The sequence below is a fragment of the Dermacentor andersoni genome, chromosome 1, assembly GCF_023375885.2.
Source record: "Dermacentor andersoni chromosome 1, qqDerAnde1_hic_scaffold, whole genome shotgun sequence".
In the NCBI taxonomy this organism is placed as follows: Eukaryota; Metazoa; Arthropoda; class Arachnida; order Ixodida; family Ixodidae; genus Dermacentor; species Dermacentor andersoni.
In genome coordinates, this window is record NC_092814.1 from 54,906,431 (window position 1) to 54,930,755 (window position 24,325).

At 43.5% G+C, this 24,325-nt stretch overlaps 1 protein-coding gene across 3 annotated transcripts in view; it reads right to left on the reverse strand.

Annotated features, from left to right (window-relative positions):
- Window positions 1-24,325, reverse strand: part of Ranbp16 (Ran-binding protein 16) — a 90,766-nt gene that overhangs the window by 7,790 nt on the left and 58,651 nt on the right. For all 3 annotated transcript variants that reach the window (XM_050191804.3, XM_050191805.3, XM_055061500.2), the window contains 8 exons: window positions 22,547-22,628; window positions 19,949-20,148; window positions 11,467-11,555; window positions 9,498-9,688; window positions 9,367-9,421; window positions 8,656-8,723; window positions 8,479-8,570; window positions 15-153 (listed from right to left, as the gene is read on the reverse strand). In XM_050191804.3, the coding sequence (XP_050047761.1) occupies window positions 15-153; window positions 8,479-8,570; window positions 8,656-8,723; window positions 9,367-9,421; window positions 9,498-9,688; window positions 11,467-11,555; window positions 19,949-20,148; window positions 22,547-22,628 (916 nt within the window). The remainder of the gene's footprint in view (window positions 1-14; window positions 154-8,478; window positions 8,571-8,655; window positions 8,724-9,366; window positions 9,422-9,497; window positions 9,689-11,466; window positions 11,556-19,948; window positions 20,149-22,546; window positions 22,629-24,325) is intronic.

The following is a 24,325-nucleotide window of genomic DNA, read 5'->3' on the forward strand; positions in this document are numbered from 1 at the left end:
CATGAAGCACGCACCAAGGGCAGTCAGTCCTTCTGAGACAGATGACAGAATATAAAGGAACACAGGTGGCTCTAGGTTGCTTAGGAAATGCATGTGGTCCTGTGCCAAGCACTCAAGCAGCACATAGTAGGCTTGACTCAACTTAGGGTAGTCCTGAAACAGTAAGCATGAGGAAAGGTCACAAGCAGTTTGCTGCCTAACAACCCTTCTGCATTAAACCAAAAGAATGTGCGACACTCCTGAAGAGTGCAGCGTTGTCTTCAACACTGCACAAGCTTTTATTTTAGCAGACATAAGAAAACCGCATAAAAAAGGCTTAGGAACCAAATGGCTACTCGGAGCTCTTGAATGATATTACCGTATTTACTTGAAAATGGGTCAAACATGATTATAGGTCGACCTCTGTATATTGCACTCACTGAGAAATAAAAAATTATAATTTGAATATAGGTTTTGAACATGAACACACTCATTTACCATAAGCTCAGCTACTAAATTTCAGTAGTCAATGTCACAAGCTGCATCCTCGTCATAACTGCCAACGAAGTAGTCCTTGTTGGATGCTTGCCAAGCATCCTCGACACCTAAAATGACGTCGTCCTCGGTTCTGTCCCGTGCATTTCATATGCAGCACTTCTTAAAACCAATCCGGATAATCTCCAGACTGGCTTCACACCTCACTGAACCTGCTGGTATGGGCAGTATTTTACTCATGATACAAGCTATGAAGAGCATAACACAGGGTATCTTAAGCCATGAAGAACATAACACTCGCTTCTAAGTCATTTTATGCTTTGTTTTTGCTGTTCACAGACATTATGGCTCTAAATTACGTCTTTATTGGTACGTTTTTATAAGTAGCAATAAATGGAGGCTCATATCCCCCTTGGCATAAAATAGAGGTGATGCACTAACCTTGGCTAAAATCCCTAAAAAAATTTTAACACTGCAATTTACTGGGTATTTGCATAGCATTTAATTCGACATATAAACACAAGTAACTTACTGAACAATAAAACATGAAATAGTTCTACTGAAAAGTGCTATAATTCATACAAATTGCTGAATGAAGTATGTGAGAAAGAATAATTATCGCAGCATGGAAGTGCCCAGGCTGCCTGCTTGATTTACAAGTCTTCGTCCAACTTAAGGCAGAGCTCTTTATTACTTTCTGGAAACGATAACTAGCCAAGAAAATGTAAAAAAAAAAAAATCACAAAGACTTCAAGAAGGCAAAATTGCCGTTCAGGTAACTAAAAACTCGCCGAGTCAGTGACTTTCTCACTAAGTTAACAACACTGTGGGAGCACTCTAGCACCATGCGACAACATTCGATGCCATGTGCTCTTACAACTGCTCTGGCAACCAACGTACAGCACAGGGCATATAAACTCAGTACACATCAGTCGAAGAAAGGAAATGCAAGATTACAAATGCGTGACTAATAATTTCACATATTAGAGTACACTACAACAGTGGCATTATTAAATGGAAGCCAGATGCTCACAATAATAAAATGTAAGCGAACTAAGCAGCACAAAGCAATAAAAAGGGAAATATGCCAAAATGACAGCCAAATACTTATTGATTAGGCAAGACAGCCTAGATAAGTAACCCTAAAACATTGTAACAGAAAGCTCCTAAGCATAGCATGAAAGGCACTGCTTTTATATTTAAGAAAATAGGGCAAGCAGTTGCTGTTTTTTAAAAGTAGGATGAGAGAAAGTTTTCTCAATAAGTCAAAGGAATGCTTGTTTCCTTCTTGTTCTTTTAAATCAATTGCTTTCTACCCAGTGATCACAGTATGAAGCCTTAAAACATTCAGCCCAGAAAAATAAAGCTACATCACGCTTTAAACCACACATTTCAAAAAAACGTATGAAGTGCAATGTAGCTTCACGCTAAACATGACACTACAACAGTCAGTGGCACTCACGTAGCATAAAAGAAACCATTACTGTTGGTGGCAGTCCACCCGGTGTGGCAAACAGGAAACAATATGGCCACACTACTGAAGGCTGAATTGCCATAAAAATTAGACAAGTCACCAGGAAGAGAAAAAAGGAGACGCTCTCCATTTCTACAGAAACCGCAAAGAACCTCATGATGCTTGGCATAATGCTAAGAAATTTCAAGTGGGCTGCAAAAGAAAGAGCAATTTGGTGGAGCAGATGGGCTGCATGGCTTTCAGTGGCATGGTATGATCCGCGACCACTGCACCATGTCTGGCTGGCACGCCCAACAGTAGTTTCCGATATCACAGGATCACCACCTCCATGTTCCATGATGTCCCCCTAGGCACACAACAACACTGCAACGAGCAAAGGTGGTGTTCTGCCATACTATGAGCACCACGTGGCGACCATGGGGCAACGGGAGCTCCCGTTTCTCCGCGACAAATCAAGAATTCGACATGGGAGTTGACTTCAAGACGCGCCCAGCCATCTCCGCGATGAATTAAGAATTTGACGCGGGCGACGCCATCACCCTGCCCCGCCTGGTTCCTGCCGACGAGAACTCGCCCAAACTGGTTCCTGCCGACGAGGAGTCACCAAAGGGATTTAAGGGAGAATCGGCCCATTGTGAGGAGAGAGAGTCAATCCAGTCGCCCAGTCAGTCTAATGCGCTCCTACTGCTACCTGTATGCTATCATCCACTATCTGTAAATATTGTATAAAGTTTTTCGTTTCTTCTTCGTCTGCGGAAAGAGTCCGTCTTTCGTCGTCCACCCCGAAGTCACAACAGTGTGTTAGCACCGCCGCTAACACACCTTCACTCATTGCCGCACCCACCCGCCTTACTCCCTCTCCCCTTTAGAAGAACCCTACCTATAGGCCTTTTCATCGGGTTAGGAGGAAAGGGTGCGTGGTGAGCCTTTCCTCCTCTGTGGCTTGTGCAATCCGGCGAGGCACTGCTTGAAAGTATTGGCTGCGGAGCGATTTCGAGATGTTTTAGATCGTACTTTGAAATTTACGCAATGTCCGTTAGTATAAGGTCGTCAGGAAAGCCTTTCGGCGCATCGGTAACTACAGTACGCAGAAATATCACTTGGGGGCGCAAACATGCGACGCACTTTATCAGCTGCGGTGTGTGCATGTGTCTGGCACAGGGCGCTCGGCGTAGGGACTAAAACATAAGAGCACATGCTCGTGTACGGCCAACCTAAGGCAACCACGAAACATCTAAGCGGCAGGCGCTATCAAATATTTGTGATACACCGGCATCGTTCTCACGCATTTCAAGTCTAGTAGGCTTGAAATCACTACATGTTTACGCTAGCCTCCTGCATGAGACCGATGGCACTGCTCAACACAGCAATCACTGCGGTTGGTGAACCAGCACGATGTATATATAAGCTATGGGCTTCGGCATTGCCTTTTTGCCCCTGTAAAGCCATAATATCAGAGATGGATCACACAAAAATAATGCAATTGATATTTTTGAGGACAAAATTTCTGTAATACGTGTGAGAGTCGTAAAGAACGGCACAAACACAACCGAAAAAATGAAATTTTGGTTATCGTCCTCTTTCTCGAAAAAGAAAGAGAAAACAGGCTAACACCGCAGTACAACCTTGCATAGTCACGCCACACAATGTTTATGGATCTATAGACATTGATGCCGCATGCTTGGACCATGCGCTATATATAGAACAAAGATATCTGTAATCCAGCACCTACCACCATTTAGGATGCTCGCCCAGTTCGTAGATGGTCGCTTTGCTGGACAAGTGTAGTTCACACTGTAAGGTATGCTGTTATTGCTAACCAAAACTATTTTACTCATGGATGGAAACCTCATCCACCAAACCAAGTAGTCACGCAATGTAATCTGCAGCTAACAGTTTGAACGCTTGTCAAAGTATAACAGCACAGCTCCTATCGTAGCAGAACGGTACCCACGCTGTTACAATCATCGCGTATGTTTAATTGCTCCTAAACCGCAGCTTAGAACTAGAGGATAATACTGCAATAACATCACATTAGTGAATGGAACTTTCAGAAATACACAACTGATCTCCGAGGCTGATTGTAAGCTCAAACATGCACGTACACATCGCGCTGCGTGCTCCGTCCACCTCAACGCCAGCAGAAAGTCTAGCCATACCGACTTAAGCCACTTCAGTACGTCTCAGAGAACCGTTTTTAACGTAGCAGACGCCACGTCATACTAAATAGACCGCCCGAGCACGACAACAAATGCCACAAACTACCACTGAGCGTATACCTGCCATGCAAAACGGAACGCTCTGCCAAGCCAGCATGCAACTGCCCATAGATGGCGCCACTGCGCAGCAATATTGTGGCGCCCATGAAGAAACTGTCTATATATACTGTGGTGAGGAAAGCATGTGTTGCCTTGAAAAAGACAAGTCCACTTGTCAAAACGCTGGCTCCCGATTTCACCTTGCTCTCGTTTTGTTCATCGTACAGAAATGGTAGGTTTTGTTGGTAATCAAAAGAGTCACCTCTGTTGAAAGTTAGGTTAGAGCACTAGTATTTGCTGCAGAACCTTATACTACTGACATAATCAAGCTGCCCAATGTTCACTGAAATCAAACAAGTGGTCCAAAGTTGACTATCTTAGGCTGCATCCCCCCTTAACACTTTTCTCTGATTTCTTAAACACAATTTAGTTAGAAATTTACTGAGTAACGAACTGGGATAAATTAGTTACACTGACAGAATTATATTCCATTTCATAATTAATAGGCAAAGCTGCAGAAGCTATGCAAGTAGTGCGGTTATAGAGAACTATCACTCTGCATGTCTTGTAGTGAAACCGCACTTTAACAGCAGAGCTGTTTAAGCTTGAGCTCTGGCCATGCCGAATGTGAACAGAAAACTCCGCTTGGTGAAAGTGCAGAGGGGGAAGGCTAAGCGAGGTGAAGGGAGGCTAAGCAAGGGGAGGTTAAGCGAGGTGGGGGAGAGGGAAAGCTGTGTAATGGTGCACGGCACAGTGCAGCATTCGTGGAGAGGAGGTGCGTCATATGGGATTGGCTGGGCCTAGTGATGACGTAAGCTCTGACATGCAGGTGCTCGCCTGGAAAAGAGGCAATGTGTGTGCCGGCGGCATCAGCATCTGGTCTACTGTGGAGATGGGCAGACCGAAGAAGACACTTTCTCCTAAAGAAGCCGAGCAAATGTGAAAGAGGAGGGAAGCCGCTCGCAAGTGTATGAGGCATAAGCAGGAAGACCTTGAATATAAGGCTAATGCTGCCGAAGCTAAGCGCCAGAAGATGGGCGACAATCCTGTGTTGCGGGCCAGACAAACAGAAGCAAAACGGCGACACGATGCCACACATAGTGATGATTGACATCAAGCGGCTCTTGGCTTGTGCGTTATGGCTTGTGCGAATCCTGGCTTGTGCGTTATGGAGAACTTCAAGCGAAGAGAAAGGATGGCTACTTCTGGTGCGGATGCACAAATCAGACGAAACTTTCTGAACGTTGAATTTGGACACAAGAACCGGTTGAGTAATGCTGAATGGTTAAATAAAGATATGTATAGATACGTGGGTTGTGGAGATTATTTCCTGCATCTTATGGCCAAATCTGATGAAAATAAACAAGCTTAGTTAGTTTTTTGTGCTGATTTTGTGCATAGCCAAAACGTTCACAGCAAAGGGTTTCATTCGTTCAGCACTGTGGAGAGATTGCGTCGGTGTGGAGCTCCCCGCGCGTTCACAGTGCTGGCCAATGGGGCCCGTTCTGGCGGGAATTTGAAAGGAAAAGTCGCCTCTTTCAGATGAGACCAAGATGTCCGCGCTAGCACACGTGGAAGAGCAGGCGCGCGTTTCGGAAAATGTGCCGTTTCAGTGCAAGTTCCGCCTGAAATTCAGCTAGTACATGTCGTATAAGGCGTCACTGCGGCTAAAATACTGATGTTATCGGCATGAAATTAACAATGCAGATGCAATAATAGCTGTACACTCCAAAAATGCAATAGAAGAATATCGAGTTTTTTTCGCGATTTTTGGTCGCCACAACCCGTGTCCCCCCTTAAGCTAAGATCGAGCTGAGTTTAGGCTAAGTTTAAGCTTAAGTGGGCAAAAGGAGAGCAATCAGCTCTGCTGTTTCATCAGCCTTTAAGACGTTGAGTCTGTAACGCTGGCCAAAAATTTTTTTATGCAATGCCTTTGAGTGAATAATTTCTTCCTATATTAGAACTATAATTTATGCAGATAATGTTCCATGAAATCCCATGTTGCATGCATTTTTTTTCACTGCTTTTAGTAAATGATGCTCTATGTTTTGGTCAGAAATGCAGGCAATGTGCTGCAAAAGCTGTGCAAATCATGCAGTCACACAATGCATCACTCCACTTGTGGAGTGATGCATTTATAAAGTCAATGAGAAATCAATGTTATGCCAAATTATGGTACAGATGTTTATATGTCTTCCTTTCGCATGGCATGCATTTTTCTTGGTTGCAAATGCAGGCAGTGCAAAAAGTTGCTTTAGCCTCAGCTGTGCTGGCTACTATATACAAAAACGAGTATAATAATCTGCAACAATGGGTCACTTCCTTAGTGAATAATAATGGTGAAGGCATCTAAACTGACTACTGAAAGTTGCAAAGTAACAATAAGGTCACTTGGCATAAGTAATGAAATTTCAAATGAGGCAGTGATAATAAAGGCTTGTGCACACTATTCCCCCAAGTGTTGTGCAATTCTTATTACAAAGACAACACTGCTACACGCGTGTGGTATTTGATTGATTGAACGAGGCGCGTGGGTGCCGTCACTCGAGAAAAGAAGAGGAAGAACGAACTGGGCTCGCGTTGTGAATCTAACCGGTCAGCGCTGCAACCGCTGTTGTAAATATAAGCTGTAAATAGCTGCTTGTCTTACTGACTCGGCCTTCGTGTAACATTGTGGTGTATCAAACATGATACAGGAACACACAGAGTACACGGCTGCTCTGTGTGGCCCATCACAACTGTCAACCTACTCGGTGCAGGATGTTGGATGTAAAAACTTGTTAGTAATGAGATTCCTATGTGTCTTAATAAACAAATAACATGCATTCTGTCAAATTTTGGACTGCATGAACACCAAGCAGACTGCTTCAATAGCAATTCCAATTTTAAATTTGAAAAACATACAACCGATGCCCTTTGTGTGCTTCATGCACCATCTCCTAAAACACTATTGTAAAGCCCTTTGCAACTGATTTCACAGCACTTCTACAAATGCATGAGCCACTCTCCATTCATTGCTGAAAATAACAGTTTGTTCATGGTGACATTTTTTATCAGTATTGATGGTACGAAAACATTTTCTGATGACTGATAAAAATAACTGCCTTTTATAAGTATGTGCACAAGAACAACATCACTGCTGTATGGAGCACACAAACAAGACAATAAGGCAAATAAGACTAGGCAGTAAAATGTGTAGTGTAAGCCCACATAAACCAGGTTTTCATTTATGTTCAGCACTCAAGGAAACCTAGACATGAAAGATACACAGGGCATGTGCTGTCCAAATTTCCTTGAGTACAAAGACAAAAATGGGTCATTTACAACTGCCTGCTTTAATAGTAGCTGTGCAAGCACTTTACATACAAGGCAACTTAAACAATGATTGATTACGAAATTTCACCTAAGTAATTCGCATCTAAATCTAAAGGGCACTGAAGAAATTTCTTTTGTCAGGGAGATGGCTTTTAGGTTTTGTGAGTGCTCCTGGCAGGTATTCAAAATACATTAAAACAGAGCAATTTAAATAAGAAAAAAAAAACACTACAGCACCAAACTTGTATAGAAAGACCACAACGCTGCTACTTATCGCATCAGTAGTGACATTAGAACAGGTACAGAGTGAGAACAGATGTGCTAGTAGCGACATTGCAAGACTATGTGTTCAACTACAATGAATTCTAAACTCTGCATCACATCACAAGCTGCAAAAATGTTTATGCTAGCAGATAAACTCAACACAGTCACTCATGGCAATAGCAGTCCTGCACACACCATTTGAAGATAGCCTCACACATTGCTAGCACTAGCAGTGCTTCTCCCTCCCATGAGGCCATAGCAGACAAGCCTAGTCTGGCAAATAGAAAACACCTGCCTGATGGCATAGATCAGGAGCACAGACATCAATTTCTAAAATTTTCTGCAGAAAATCTATACAATCCTCAGTCAAGAAAATGGCGGACATGACCAAAAAGCCCAGTACAATATACAATACAAAATTAGTATTAATACATACACCTAAATAGTCACCAAAGTTGCCCACTAAAAAGAATAAAAATGTGTGTTGGAATACCTGTAACACTGCAGCCCAAATATTTCACGAAGGAACATTGCACACAATGCACATAGATAACTAAGTGGAGTGGTAAAAGATGAAGGACAAGATAAAACAGTAACAGATGAAAATTCCACAATAGAGAAAAGGAATTATGCTAGCAGTATGAGACATCCACAGCTGCATGAAACTGATTTGGAGTGTGTTATTCTGCTCACCAATAAGTCTGACTGAGGAATTGAAAGCAGCAGTTTAACGAAGATCCCCAAGGCATCATCCAACGCAGAATCTCCATACAGGGAAAAGACACCTGAAATGTGTACAGACACACAACAAAACTTCAGTTTACATACAGGTGAAAAAAAGTTTGCCAAACACAAACTCACAGTGCTTACCTAAATTTACATAACCTCCACACAGCGCACTCTTCAGCATACTAAAGCAGATGGCTATGCCCTTCAATCTGAATAGCACATCAGGAAAATCTTTGCTTTAGCAGGGTTTCCTCTGATGATTTGCAAGTGCAAATCTGCAACAAGCACAGGCTTTAAAAAACAAAAAGAGTAAGAAAGATAGCATTTCATCCATCAGGATAAGTTAAAGCAAACCAAACTCGGTCTCTTTACAGCAACATCTTGGAGCACTGCTGCCTAAAACCTCACACTTTTTTTTTCTCTTACAATAAAATATTTTGCATTTACAAAATAAAGCTGCTGAAAAAGAAAAGCCAGTTCTTACGAATGTGAGGTATCGCAACTTACACAAACTAATTAGTACTGTCCAAAGCCATACATGAGCAGACGCCATGCTTCACATTGGTCACCAGGAGCCTACCAACAAGCTCAGCTTGCTAAGTTTTAAACTGCTGAGTAGTAGTCTAACCATTTAAGAGCCATTAATTGATCAAAAGCCAAATAAAGCTAAATTGTCTCAACACAGATTCACATTAGCAGCGTGCAGCAGAGGTGCCTTCACTTGCCTAAAACATGCAAAAAGTATATCCACAAAAGAGATAAAACAATCTTCAACGCTTTGGGGTATTAAAAAAAACACACATACACACGCACACACACACACACACACACACACACACACACAAAGGATACTTCAGCTTGTACACTTGGTCCTTTGGAATTTGACCCAGTGTCAGGATGCACGTGCCTGAATAAGCAAATTGATGATTTAATATCATAAGAGTAATATAAGATGAAAAAAGCACTTGAGAACTTAAACTTACCATATAAAACCATTGTTCGAGATGTCTCACGAAATAACAAAATGCCATTGGGTGAGGAAACATCAAAGTGAAGACGTTGGGATCGATTCTGTACAAGTTCTGCCACAAGTTTCAGCACTGGTGTGCTCACACTTGGATCATGGTACCACAGCTCCAACGCCCGGTGCAGAATTGGGAAATATGCTGGGTAGCTGTGCACACTGTCAAGGATATTGTTGCACCTTTGGCAGGATTTAGACAAGGGAATGTAGAGATAAAAATGCTGACAAGTGCCATCATAAATCTACAGCATATGCTGTAGACTACTGCTTCCATCACTCTTGAGGATGTGCGGTAAACTGCCACATTCACATTGTGGAAATTTAGCAGTGTTTATTTGTTAAATTTAACAAATATGCATGCATGTTCTTCTAGGAGCAACATGACAGGGAACATCCAATTTTCACTTCAAAGGCAATGGCATCTTCTAATCTGTACTGAGCATAAGTGTTCCATAAGACAAAGAATCTGGTGGGAAAATTACCTGGTACTAGGGAGATGGGTTTGCACAAGCGCTACCCTATGAGTGAGGGCCAGAAAAATCTCTGCCAATCCACTCCTGTGAAGGTGGTTAGTCAGTGCAGCTGGTTCGTCAGTGAAGCTGTAGATATGTTGCACCTAATGTAGGGCAACTTGTCGAATACTGATCACATGATGTGCGCCCATTAAACACACTGCTCTTCAAAGTGATATATGACACAAACACATGTCTCAATGCAGTTCACAAAACCTTTATTTTATTTATTACTTTGAAATTACTGCTATAATTGCTTTTTGGTCACTATGATATACACAGATGTTTTCTTTCTTATTTGAAAAATGTTTTTGGCCAAAGTTAAATAGATGCATGACTCGTGCACAGTGGTTGGTTATTGGATTGTTGAAGTAACCAAGGCCAAAGCCTTCCACAAAGTGGGTGAACCAGTGCTTTGATTCTGGTTTTGAGATGTCTACGTTAAAGTCTCCGACAACCACTGGCAAGGGATTGGCAGCAACGTACGTTGATCAACGCGGAAGTGTGCATGCCTCATCAATCATGCGGTTTGACAGGCGTTTTTATCTGTGCGTTTCATATTGAAACGAAAGCTGTGCTGTATGTTTGCTTCATGCCTCTGCCTTACGGGGGGGGCTATGAGCCATTGCTCCTGGCCCTGCACTGCTGCCAAGTTCGGCCCACTGGGCTTTCTGTCCACATGACAGATGCAAAAAAATCCTGGGATCCTAGCCATAGACAGTTTTGCTGTAAAATAGCATGATGCTCCTCGACTCCACAGTGCACAAAGGAAGCTAGGGCAGGGTTCGTGAACTCTCCAAAGTGGTGCAGAGAAGGCTCAAGAGCCCAATCACCACCAAATAAAGGTTTATACACACAAGATGCACCACAGTGCACCAGCAGTGGCTTGTGGGCAAAGGCTCACCACAAGACCAAATTGAGTACACACTGCCAGTGCGCTAGGCTAATCAGATAGCAATCCATCGAGCAAGAGAAGTCCAAGGTCCCACGTAACTAACATAGTAGGCCTATGGAGCATCTGCTGCAGTGAGGAAGCACTCAGCAGTTCAGAGCTTGGGTAGAGGCTCCCCAGGGACGATTACGGGGTGGCCAATCAGTGCACGTTCTGGTGACGTGTGCTCACGCATGCGACTTGACTCCTGGTGAGAGCCCTGTTTGAGTGGGAAAGTAGCTCTGGTGCGTTAGCCATGTCTGTTATGTTGCCACCATGGCACTGGTTCACATAAATTGAGCTTGGCAAAAGGCCATCATCAGGTGCAAGCTGGGGATGAGGCTCGGGAGGGCCCCTCAATACACATTCACATCTCTGCTTCAAATCCACAAGTCATGAGGAATCATAGCTTGGAAACAAATTAAGTGTTCCCTCTCACACTACTCAAGGGTGTATATCAATATATGCCTAAACGAAAAGGATACATCCATTCAAACAGCATCATGTAGCTGGTTTTTGTATTGAAGGCAAACACCAGGCCACGTAGATCACGAGCCAGTCCAATCAACATTTTCTGAAAGAAATCAATTGAAGTCTTTGGTTGGCAACTTTCCCCCAAAATAAAGGAAAGCATAAATACTTCGCACTATGATGGACAAAACAAGATAACGGATCGCATTGTCCAAAGCATTATGGGTGTTACAGTTAAAGCTCAATATAACGAAGTCAGTAAATTCAACAATTTGCTTTTTTTTATATAAAAATTTTGTTATATTGAAATTCGACCTTTTATGCAAATAAGTACAGTCACCGATGGATTTTTCTTACATAGAAGGGGCTACAACACTTTCCAAACTAACGGGCAATAGGAAAAAGAAAAAATTGAATGAGAAAAAAGTTTATTTTTTTAAATTGAGAGTCTGCAAAGAAAAACAATTTTATGCAGTGTAGACAATATTTTCACATCAGTGGTACGAAGCGAAGCCAGCCACTCTTTTGCCTCCACTCTGCCCCCACGGCTGATAGCGTCGCCCACAGTGGGACAACGCTATCATGAAAAGCGCTAGCAGCAGAGAGTGACTGCCTTTGTCTGGCTCTCGCTTCACTACACCTACAAAACTCAAGATTGTGCAAAACCTACAGTACTAAAAGTCTGGGAAAGCAGCATACATGACGCCCCGCCATCTTGACAAGCCCACTCTTTGCACAGGCAGCAGATTAGCTCTAAAGCAGGGTGCATGGGTTGCATATGCATCCATCTGCACTGACAGCTTGCCAAATTGCCCCCACCCCCAATCTTTTCTTACGCGCTCAATTGCACTAATGCAAGCTCACTCCGCTCCTACCTTTACCCTTGCTCGTGCAGGAAGACAGCGCTATCAAACCCCCATTCTTCTTGGCTCATCCTTGTACACTTTCACGTGCACCCAAAGTACACAGCGCGCAGAGCGCGAGAGCATCTTCTTGCACTTGAACTTCTTATCACACATGACGCCACTCCGCTTGGGCAGCCGCTCACAGCATGCAATTTGAGAGGTGCCTTCACAAGCAGCCGTTTGTAATTCAACCATTTGATCATCTGCGTCCACAGCAGTTTATTCATTGTCTTGGTATTCCTCCGCGCCAGCAGTGAAATTTTGTTATATTGGAATTGTATATAAACACACTTCCTTATATTGAGGTTCTAAATGTTGTTTAATGGACAAGTTATAAAAGGTTAATTACTTCGTTATACTATAGAGAATTTCGTTAAATTGAAGTTCATTATATCGAGGCTTAACTGTATTGAACAGCTATTGTTCACGAAAAGTCAAATCTGAAAGCTGACCAGCATTTTGTACAGGAGAAAAAAGTGGAACCTACATGTCCCACTATAAACCTAAACCATTTTCACCAAGGAAGACATTACATGGCCTAACTGTCCACTTGTATCTGCTCATGGTTGCCTGTAGAGTAACAATAAGCAGTCTCTGTACACTAACCTGTACATGTTTTTAATGTTTTCGTTACGTTTACCCTTCGTATCAACATCCCAGTATCACAACAGTTCTCTGAAAACATATGCTTCTTAAAAAGCCTCAAAGGCTATGTGCATTTCTCATACAGACCCTTTTTTGCGGAGCAGTTTGCTCTAGATGAATAAGACGGTGCTTTCAGCAGTGTGCAGCACGTCACCTCGGCGAAATCATACGAATAGGAAATCATTACCGAAAACATGAAAACCAACCACGAGAACAGTCTTACTGTTGTGCCATCAGCAGTCCAAAATGCAATCGATTGTTGGCTAATGAACTGTGCTCAATTCATGCTGCAAAACACGGAACGGCAGAGAAAAGACGTGTGCAGTAGTTGGCTGCAGAATTTGTGGGTGGCATTTTTTAGGAATAGAATGGACATGTGTGACCAAGTTCACAGACTGCTGCTACATAAGGACTGGACTGCCTGTGTTTTCGGCCCTTAGCGACGCATGGCTTTCCTCGAAAATAAAAGAATTGACTCATCTGCCAGCATTGTATTGCTAACCTCCAAAGAAAGGACTTCAGTCCTGGAACATTGCCAAAGTGAGTACTGCTCGTTACACAGTGATAAAGGGAGTAGCGCCGCTTCCTGGCATGGCAAGTTTTATGGACATTATCTACACATATCCACCCCAACTCACATGCAAAGTCACGCCTACTCTATCATCAACATATAAGGCATAAGTGAATGAATGTACTCTTGGAATCAATGCGCCAAAGCATGGGTGACGGCGACTACAACTACACCAACAACACACAAATATTCAAAGCTGAACATTTTGCAACGATCCGCAGAGTAAGCGAGTGACTAGCATAATACATCATTGCTACAAGCTATTACGAAGTATACATCTACGTTTCAAGCCCTTGTACACATAGCAAAAACAAATCTGTAAAGTGGAAAGTTGGGCTAGTTGGTGATTGATCATCATACCTTGCTGGTGAAGCAGTGTACTGACACGGACACAGTGAAGACGCAGCGAGTGTTGTCTCTTGTGTGTCTTCACTGTGTCCGTGTCAGTGCGCTACTTCACCAGCAAAAAACAAATCTATCGCAAGTGAGCAGCCTGCAAGTGATTAGGTAGAAAATAAACAATCAGATGGTGACCACACCGAGAAACATAACAGAGTCAGAAACATGACAGGCCGCTGCTTCAAGGCGTTTGCCAAATAACGAAAGAAGAGAAAAACACATTGATCCTGTTTTAATTCATGAGCTGAACGTTTAGACTGCTTGGAATACATTTCTAGCCCAGCTTCTAGTATGAGTACATGCTGCTCACACAGTTTAGACATGGCGTAATGAGTTCCGAAAGCGCTTACATGTCCTCTGAAGCTATGGCCAAAGCTTTGCGTCATCCACCCAGTCACCGTCTATGGCCGAAACAGAGGTTCGTGGAGCGACACTGGGGCGCCATACACAACCATTGCAAACACGGAGGCAACAGAGGCAGCTGAGGCAAGCAACAGACCCATCAGCATGTGATCAAACATAGCGGTGCCCATGGGATCATCGAGAAAAGGGCCTATATAATGCTGTGATGTGTGAATGAAATGAATGACTGTGCGGTGTTTATTGGTGCAAGGGCTAAGTATGGCCAAAGAGCGTTATGCTCGTGGTAATGAGTTTGCAGTGTAGTTATGAGTTCTATGAAGTTGATGTGACGTGGCTGTAAAGGGGCCTTAAAAATAGTCGCTCTAAAGTCTGTAAAATCTATGTGTAATAAGATTATGGCAATGACAAATGACGTGTACTATGAGCATTAAGATACATTGCGAAAGAATGATACGATATACAAAATATGTCAGATGCTATAATATAGTATCTGTCAGATATAATATGTCAGATGCTCTTTCCAGAGGATGCGCTACGAATTTAATGGACTTATAACATGTAGGATAACATCCTTAATTAAAAAAACCGAGGACTGCTTTGGTGTTAAAGAGGAGTTCTTGACCAAGAAACATAGCCGGGTGAAGAGGGACACCATAACGGTATGCAAAAGGAAAATGTTTCTTTCTCTCAGCTTTGGCCTCCTGACACTCCAGGAGGACGTGAAGGACGATCAGCCTCTCAGCACATCTACCACAGGTTGGAGGTTGATTTCCAGTAAGTACAAAATTACGAGTGCCAAATGTGTGTCCTATTCTGAGCCGACAGAATAGGACATCTGCTCGCCGTGATTTTGTTGTGGAAGGCCAATAACCTAAATATGGCTTTATCACACACAGCTTATTATCTGTTTCTGCATCCCAAATGCGTTGCCGCCAATGGTTTCGAAGTTTCTTTCGTAAGAAAGGCTCGAGATCTGTGACAGGGACAGCAGCAGTAGGATTAAAAGCATGCGATGCAATTGACGTGGCCATCTCGTCCGCCAGAACGTTACCCTTGATGCCCCTAAGGCCAGGCACCCAGCATATAATGATATGCTGATTCGATAGATAAGCTCTACACAGCCAGGAATGGAGTGCAGTAAGTACTGAATTTTTCTGCTTACAGAGTGACATCAAGGCCTTCACGACGCTTAGGGAGTCTGTATATATAACTTCTTTTTGGAGTTTTGATTTCCTTATATGCAACAACAGTGCGTAGGCCTCGGCCATAAAGATACTTGTTTCCGGATGTAGTACATCGGATTTCGAGAAGGATGGATCGACGGCTGCATAGGACACCCCGGCATGTGACTTGGAAGCATCTGTGTAGAACTCTGTGCACGAGTGCTTATGCTGAAGTTCTAGGAAATGCATTCGGATTCTAGGAAATGCATCCGCCATTTTTGTTTTGGTGTGCCGCACTGACAGCGGCAGCCGCCTCCTTGTTGACCCTTCGTCATCCCGCAGCAAATGCGGGATGAAAAAAGAAAATGTTTCTTTTCGTGGGAAATTTAACCCGCGTAATGATCGCACTCCTGAATTTGCGTCAATTTTTTTGACAAGAAAGTGAAATTATTATGCGAGTAAATACGTTAGATGATAAACAGGATCTAGCATCTTTAGCATGCTTGGGGCAGCAGAGTTATATACGACGGCACCATAGTTCAAGCGTGACCAAATTAGGCTCTTGTAAAGATTCATTAAACCCTTCCTGTCACTACCCCATGTAGTGTGGGATAGAAGTTTCAGTAAGTTCATAGTTTTTAGACATTTTTCTTTAAGCTATTTAATGTGCAGAATGAAAGTGAGCCTGGAGTCAAGTATAATACCTAGAAATTTATGCTCTTTGTTGACAGGTATTTGTTGTCCACACAGTTCTATCTGGAACCAGGCCTCTCTGTCTTGTAAAAAGAACACAGTAACTTTTGTGAGGGTTGATTTTAAATCCATTTTTGTCTGCCCAACTTGGACACCTTGTTCAAGCCACGCTGTACCTGTCTCTCACACACTGCGAGGTTACAGCATTTGAAACCTATTTGAATGTCGTCCACGTAGACGGAATAAAAAATGACCAATGGTAATTAAGCACGAAGTGTGGTCATCTTAAAGATAAAGAGTGTGCAGCTGAGCACGCCTCCCTGGGGTACACCAGTTTCCTGTATAAATGGACGTGACAGTACACTGCCAATTTTTACCCGGAAGGTACGATTGGACAAATAGCTTTATATTAGGTTTAGCATATTGCCACGGATGCCCATTTTGGACAAGTCTATCAAGACTCCATAGCGCCACGTTGTGTTGTACTTTAAGGACTTTTAGGGCGATTATTTTTTTTACAGCGAAGCAGTGTACCTCTACCGTACAAGGAAATTTTCGTGCCGTTGGTGTGGTAAGCAAAAAACTCCCCATACGTAGGCCAATCCCGGAGATAGTGTAATGCCAAGCCGCCCCGCGGCGGAGCTGAAGCAGTCGTTAAGCACTCCCCATATGTGGGCCGATCCTGAAGATAGTGCAATGCTGGACCGACCCGCAGCGGAGGTGAACCAGGTGTTAAGCACTCCCCATACATGGGCCGATCCTGAAGATAGTGCAATGCCGGGCCGACCCGCGGCGGAGGTGAAACAGGCGTTAAGCCCTCCCTATACGTGGGCCAATCCCGAAGATAGTGAAATACCGGCCCGACCCGCCGCAGAGGTGGAGCAGGCGTTGAGCACTTCCCATACGTGGGCCGATCCTGAAGATGGTGCAATGCCGGGCCGACCCACGGCGGAGGTGAAACAGCCGTTCAGAACTCCCCATACGTGGGCCGATCCCAAAGATAATGTAATGCCAGGCCGACCCGTGGTGGAGGTGCCGTTCGCCGTTAAGGGGCCCACATACACAGCTTGGTAGTCATCCTTCATCACAGAGTGGAAGGGCACCGAGCTTTTTTTTTTTTCTTTTTCTTTCTTTCAGTTCGGACAGGAACGTGAGTAGGCTGGGTCGTCACCACTGCAGTTCACACAGTGAGGTTTGCCACTATAGTTGTCGGAGGGGTGGCCGTGGATTCCACACTTTACGCAGGTTATTTGACCACGGCTTTGCAAGCCATGGCCGAATCTTTGGCATTGGAGGCACCGTCTAGGGTTTGGGATATATGGGCGGACAGCTAACCTAATGTATCTTGTTTCAATGGTTTCCGGCAGAACGCTAGATGAAAATGTTAGGATAAGATGTTTGGTGGGGATTTCTTTGTTGTTCCGCCTAATGATGATAGGTTTTACATTGGTGACATTTTGGTCTTTCCACCCTTCAAGGAGTTCAGCTCCTGACAATTCTAGGAGGTCTGCTTCCGATACGACTTCGTGTGAGCTATTCATTGATCAGTGTGGTGTGACAGAAATTGGTATGCTACCAAACATGACAAGACTGCCGAGCTTCTCGCACTATTATTTCTGAGGGATCTCAAGACGGAGGTCTCTGCTAGCCATTTTCATCACTTTATAACCTGACCCTAAGGCTTCGGTCAAAGATTTTGCGACTATGAATGGAGAAATGAATCTGGCTTGCTTTTCAGAGTTCTCACTGTGTACAACATGGAATTTCGGATAGGTCTCTTTTGGTCATTTGAAACACGTGTTTAGTTCATCAGTGCGTCCCCTCTTTTGAAGGTGATGATCAAGTATGCGGGGAAATGCTGGTGTTCCCATAGTAGTTCAGTTTCTTTTTGGCAGCAATGGCGGCCACCCCACTAGGGGATGCTGCAGTGCTTAACCCATAAGGCTGCAGGCGCCAACCGTACATTGCCACTATAACCTAATATATTATACCCAAGGGAGGGCACATACACAAGGTTAACCCAAGCCGCCTAGGAAAACAGGAAGTGACGGAAGAGAAAAGACGATAGGAGAGTAAAAGAAAGAAGACAGGAAAAAAAAAGATTGAAGAGGGGTACAGGAAAAGGTGACTGCCGATTTCCTCCAGGAGGGTCAGTCTGGAGGTAGAGGCCAAAGAAATGTGTTACCTTCGCCGGGGGGCCTTAACGGTCCAAACACCTGGCATAGGCTCAACACCCATGATCCCCCTTTCCCCGGATACGGCTAAGCCGCGCACGGCTACATGCGGGAGGTTCCAGTCCTCGTTTGCTTGGGTACATGGTGTCGCAACACGCCAAATGCATGCTGACGTAGACGCCCCTGCGGGGGCTGTGATGTGTGCATAAGTCTAATAAATTGTTATCTTTAATTGATAGATGTGGGTCTAGCAAATTGAGATGCCTAGCCTTACCAAAACCTTAAAACCACACAGTTGTCATGAAGACATGTCTTTAAGTAGTACAGTTAACATCTGATTTTTCAGACTCTCTAGGGATATGAAAATATTCGAAAACTTGGCCAGTCCAAAAAACTAATGAATTCCTCAAGGGTTCAAATCGCTACAGCCACGTGCAAAATAGCTTTAAAGGCCAGTACACTCATTAGGTGTCTCAGTGCTCGTACTGTGACAGTAGATGGTGTATGTGTGCGTGTATGATTACGGAACACATTTTATGTCTCGTGATAGTGGCTGCTTTGCACTCTTAGTATGCTTCACGCAATACGTTGCATACACTTGACCATGTAATACTGCTGATTACGGCGAAGCTGACTTCTGGAAATTGGCATTATGCAATGCTTTAGACCGTAGCCATGCTTTCGTGTTTTGATGTCATAGGCCTGGAGGACAAAGGCAGAGTCGATGCCATTGCCGACAGCAGCAAATCCTTTAAATGTCACCGAACAGCAGTATGCTTGATAGTAAACATCGAAGCAGCTAGGCTCAACGACAGCGCAAAATGAACACTACGGCTGCCAGCGGATTGGCATGCATGAGCGCTGGTTTGAGGCTGCAAGATAATCAAAATGACGGTGTTGGTGGCTTCAATTAATACCTTTTTCTGACCTTAAGTCTGGCAAAAAGTCTGAAAAATCGGACAGCAAAGGATTTAAGCATCTGAAATTTTGACGTCCTTATAGATTGGCTTTAAGGGTACAGGGCAGTGCCACGAAGGCATCGGACATTACCAGACATATCCGAAAAATCGGGCGTACTGTATATTCAACAAATAAAACTGGGAGAAATGGGCTTGGGCTTTTCCAATGTCTTTACTCTAGTGCAAGAAACAAATTTTGTACAAAAGAGTCTCCATTTATCGTTACAGTGGCTTGAAGAAGGGTGAAAGAAATAACTGAACATAGCAGAAAAGGAATACAAAGCAAACAATTGACACAACCTTCCCGCCTTGTTGATGAATATGGAATATTTTTAATGGTCTAATGAATTTCAGAAACACAGCCACAGAGAAATGTTCAATAGCAGCTATTATATTTCACCACTACGGTGCATTGTTGCCCTGAAACGTCGGACCGATGTGTACTACTGTATATGAAGGGTCGATTCATTAATTTCTTGAAGATGAGACTGTGCACAGCCATATCAAAGGAAAAAGCTTCCATAAGCACCATAAAATAACATTTTACTTAAATAATTGTGAATTATCATAATTCTGAGCTCTTGTGTCACAGCAGAAAGCATACAAAATACAAAGTACAATTACCTTGGCCTCATCAGCATTGAACAGGGGGGAATCTGCATTGGCCAGGGTAGCACCAATAGCCTCAAAGGCTGCAGTCAGGGGCCGCATGAACTGCATGAAGCGTTCCTCATCTTCACCCAGCTCAACCATAAGCAGTCGGCCTAAGGATGTGTAGAATGTGGAGCGGCAGCGCATGTCCATACCTCGCTCTCGACCTCCACCTGCAAAGCACAGGCATACTTTTCACCATGCCTTCATTTTGTGGGATAACTAGAAAAACTGAAATCAGCATTTATGGTTTCATCTGCACAAACTCAAGATAAGCACAGCACCCAAGTTCATGCATAGCACGCCACAAGCCCATCACAATAATCTAAGTAATCTTGAATGGCATAACTAATTTTTGAGCAACCCATGCAATCGGTACAATATTGATTCAGTCTACTGTTGGCACATGCATGCAGTGCCGTCACTGGGGTGATGAAACCGCCCCAGGTGCAGCCTGCTTAAGGGGGTGCACTATACAAAATGTGTGTTAAGAAATAGGAGGAAGCGGCAGTCACTGACTTATGAATGTTTATGACTAGAGACCGGATCATTGGCACATGTTTATTTGCACCTATGTGCCAGGGCCCTGCCTTTTTGGTGTTTAAGCACAAATTAAGGGGTAATAAGTGTTTTAGCACTGACTTTACAGTGTTTATAAATGCCTATTTCTGCTTTTAGTGCCTGAAAATGCCTTTCTTGTTACGAAAGCACATTCAGTTACTTCTTTTCATAAGGCTTGGCAGCATTGGCAGACACTGTTGCTATTGGCAATGCAACTGGCAATGTGACTTAGCAAATAAGCTTTGTGAACGTTAGTTGAACTTTTGAGGGCATGTCATCATTTGCCTAGCACACGTTAGCAATGCCAGAGAAGAACACGAAAAGTCTCTTTCTTCGGCAGTGGACACACAACTCCATGTTACCCTGCAGGCAAGGATTTGAAAGAGAAAGGTGCAGCATTTTGACAAACATGTACTGTACACTAGCTTCGAAAGACTTGACTGTAGGTAGCACTGCACGTGTTAGGCGGAGGTGTGCAAAGCCCACTGGAAGTGTTGACTGCAGTTACGCAACCTCCCTTTCTTGTGCTACTGTTCGTATTGTGGCTGGACAGAAACACCAGCCAATGGCAGCTCATCTAAGCACTGGAAAAGATTAGCAATATACTCTACCCCTCTACAATAAACTGGACCCCTCACTACACCCTGTACCACTCTTCTTATTTAGTTAAGTGTGTGTAAAGAGATACTGTGCTCCACCGTGTGATAATAGTCATAGGGATATACAGAAAGTGTTTAAGGAAGAGCAGCTATTGAAACAAATTTCTGCACAGGTGCAATCCCCATTTGACCAAGAAATTTCTTTTTTTCTGCTCAAAGAAATTTAGGAAATTCTTACAGGCGAACAGCCAGGAATTTTAACACAGTGGTGAGCTGTGTGAACTGGAACTTAAACACAGTAAAACATTACAACACATGAGACGAGGTTGCATAAGGAGACAACAAAGCCAACACAGTAGTGGTGTGTGTATGTCGCAGAGGCAGACAACTTAGGCACGTGTGGCAATAAATGTTCCGTCTGCTTGTGATCTCCAACTGCATAGCACTGCCATGATAGTTGGTGACGTTGACAATCAAGTGCAATGCCACAGCTGATTCCTCCAGGCCCCTGCCCCTGTCCACGGTCCACTGTGCAGTGAAGCTCCCCCTTTTTTTTGGGCCCCAGCCGCCTGATATCTGTTTTCTCAGGGAATAAGCTCAGTTCGACTTGGGAACACCATGTCTCGGGAAACCTTGTACAAGCACTTGCTCTGCGCTCCGTCTTCTGAACTGGCTACAGAAACATGGGACATCGTAATGATGATGCTCACCACAACACCGTATAATATGCTTAAAAAAGCCATTCTTGAGTGAACAGTAGTCTCCGAAAGGAAGCGGCTGCAAGAACTGTCCTCAACTAAAAAGCTTGGAAACTGCCTCAGCTTTCCAGGCATGTGCAAGCTCTGCTTGGGACTCTAGCGTTATTGTTTGGCAAGAGTTTCTTCATACAGTTCTTTCTTTGACGGGTTCCACCTGCTGTGCAGATGGTGTTGCCTTCAACTTCTGACCTCAGCTTGTCAGCAGTAGCCACCTTCACCAACAAGTTGTGCGAGGTCATAACGCCACTGGCGTCAGTTTCCTCTGAAACCTATCATATTCATGTTTTTGCCGTAGACAAATGAGATTTCAGCACTACATACAAATGGACATGGAATGACACGACACGGCATAGGCATGGCAGAAAAAAGAATGACAAAATTCTTCAAGAGAGCTGCAACATTACTCAAGTCTGGCATTCAACTTTTCTTGTGGCAGTACCATTCAAATTCTATCTGAGCTGAAATTTCGTAATTTCATCATTCATGAATCCCTACATAATTGAATACCACAAGTGTGCTACAGAGACCTGGGAATGTCCCCGACACACAAAAGCAGTTGTTTCAAGCATCCCTTCTCGCCACAATCAGCTTGCTTTCTGCACAGAACATCTGTTGTTCATTTCCTATAGGCCATAATCAAAGCAGATACAAACCAGCAGATCCTGCAGAGCTTGAGGCTGCTGGACACGGACTCCTGCTACCACTGTTGTGGCCCAGAAAAGGGAAGTGCTCGCTCTGAAAGAGTGCCAACTTCCATTAGGAAACGCCCTTTACCAACACAAAAAACATATTGACGATCCACTTTCTATAAAACACAAAACACATAATGCCCGGCTCAAATGCACATCAAGCATCACAATGCTTGTGTAGCACCGCACACACTTGTGTGGGCTACTTAAGTGACAGCAGGGTGGTGATATTGCTTTACAGCTACATTTTTTCAGTGTACACTGCTGAAGATTCCCCATGCTTTGGCATGTGCCTTTCATACCACAGTGATAATGATAACTAGAAAAGGATAACACTCACTTACATAGCAGCAACTACCATAGATGGTGGCAGCGACATCACACAGTTTGTTCGTGAGCCAGTCATGCAGTTATCAGTCAACAGAGCTACAAAGAGGGCTAGTTCATAATATATCATGGCAAAGTGCACTGCTTGTGGCATTGAGGGATGTGGACAGACGTTAACTAGTGGGCACAAAGAAGACACAGATAAAACAAAGCACACAGTGTTTCATCTGTCTTCTTTATGTACAGTCCTCACGGAATGAAACGCGTCAATTTAGGGCTAAGTAATTCGCATACTTTCGTTTCAACTGGCTGCAGTTCGTGTCACATGGACGTAATTCTGGCGTGTACACTTACATCGGAGTCCTCGTCACCTTTGGTGACCAAATTCCTAGCGACATGACATGGTGCTCTCGCGTACTTTGCACATATGTAGGGTTCTACTAAATGCTCCGTGTCCCATTTCATTCCATGAGCACTGTACATTTATTATGCATGTCCATGTCCCTTAATGCCACAAGCAGCACAGTTTGGCATGTTTATTGGCAAAGGCACAGACAGATGCAAGCAACCTGCCTATTAATGTCATTCCATAGTAGAAGTGCAGGATATTCTGAGAGAACAGATATTTGTTTCGACACTAAATAAAAAAAAAAAAAGTCAAGATTAAATGGTACAGAAAGTAAGCCGCATGTGGCTGTCATATACATTGTGCTCCATAGAAAAGTATGCATCATTAAATATGCACGTTCAAAGTGCCAGTCACAATACTTTGGCCTCTAAAGAGCTCAGAAAGTACCGTTCCTATAATCCCCAAGCACCAGACTGTATCAGCATCTTTTCATTGCACCACAAAGTACTAGCCTTTTCTTTTTTCTTGTATTCCTAAAAGGAAGAAAAAGTATAATAGGAAAGAGAAGCAAGATAAAAAATAATGACTATTTTTACAAGTAATTTATTTATTTATTTATTTATTTATTTACTCATGTTACCCCTAAAGGCCCTCCAGGAGAGGGTATTACATGAAGGGGTGGGGGGTGATACTGCTTTTAATAAACGTGATACATTTCAGTAATAAGTGCAATAAAACATAAGGCATAACACAAATAGGAGAAATGAACACAAACAAAAACGGCAAATTTTACACATTCCCGTCACAGCGAAGAAACTCTTGGAATTTTATGATGTCAGTGTCTGTGGCGATGGCTGATGGTAATTTGTTCCGTTCGATAATAGTACGGGGAAAGAATGAATTGGCCTAAGACGAGGAATGACACTTCACGCGTTTAATTTTGAAAGAATGATCACGGCGCGGAAAGATGGCATGAGGTGACTGAAACAAATCACTTCGAAGGGAGGGGTGGTGATAAAGCTTATGGGTGGTGATAAGCTTAAACGAGCAAGTTTGCAGCGATATGA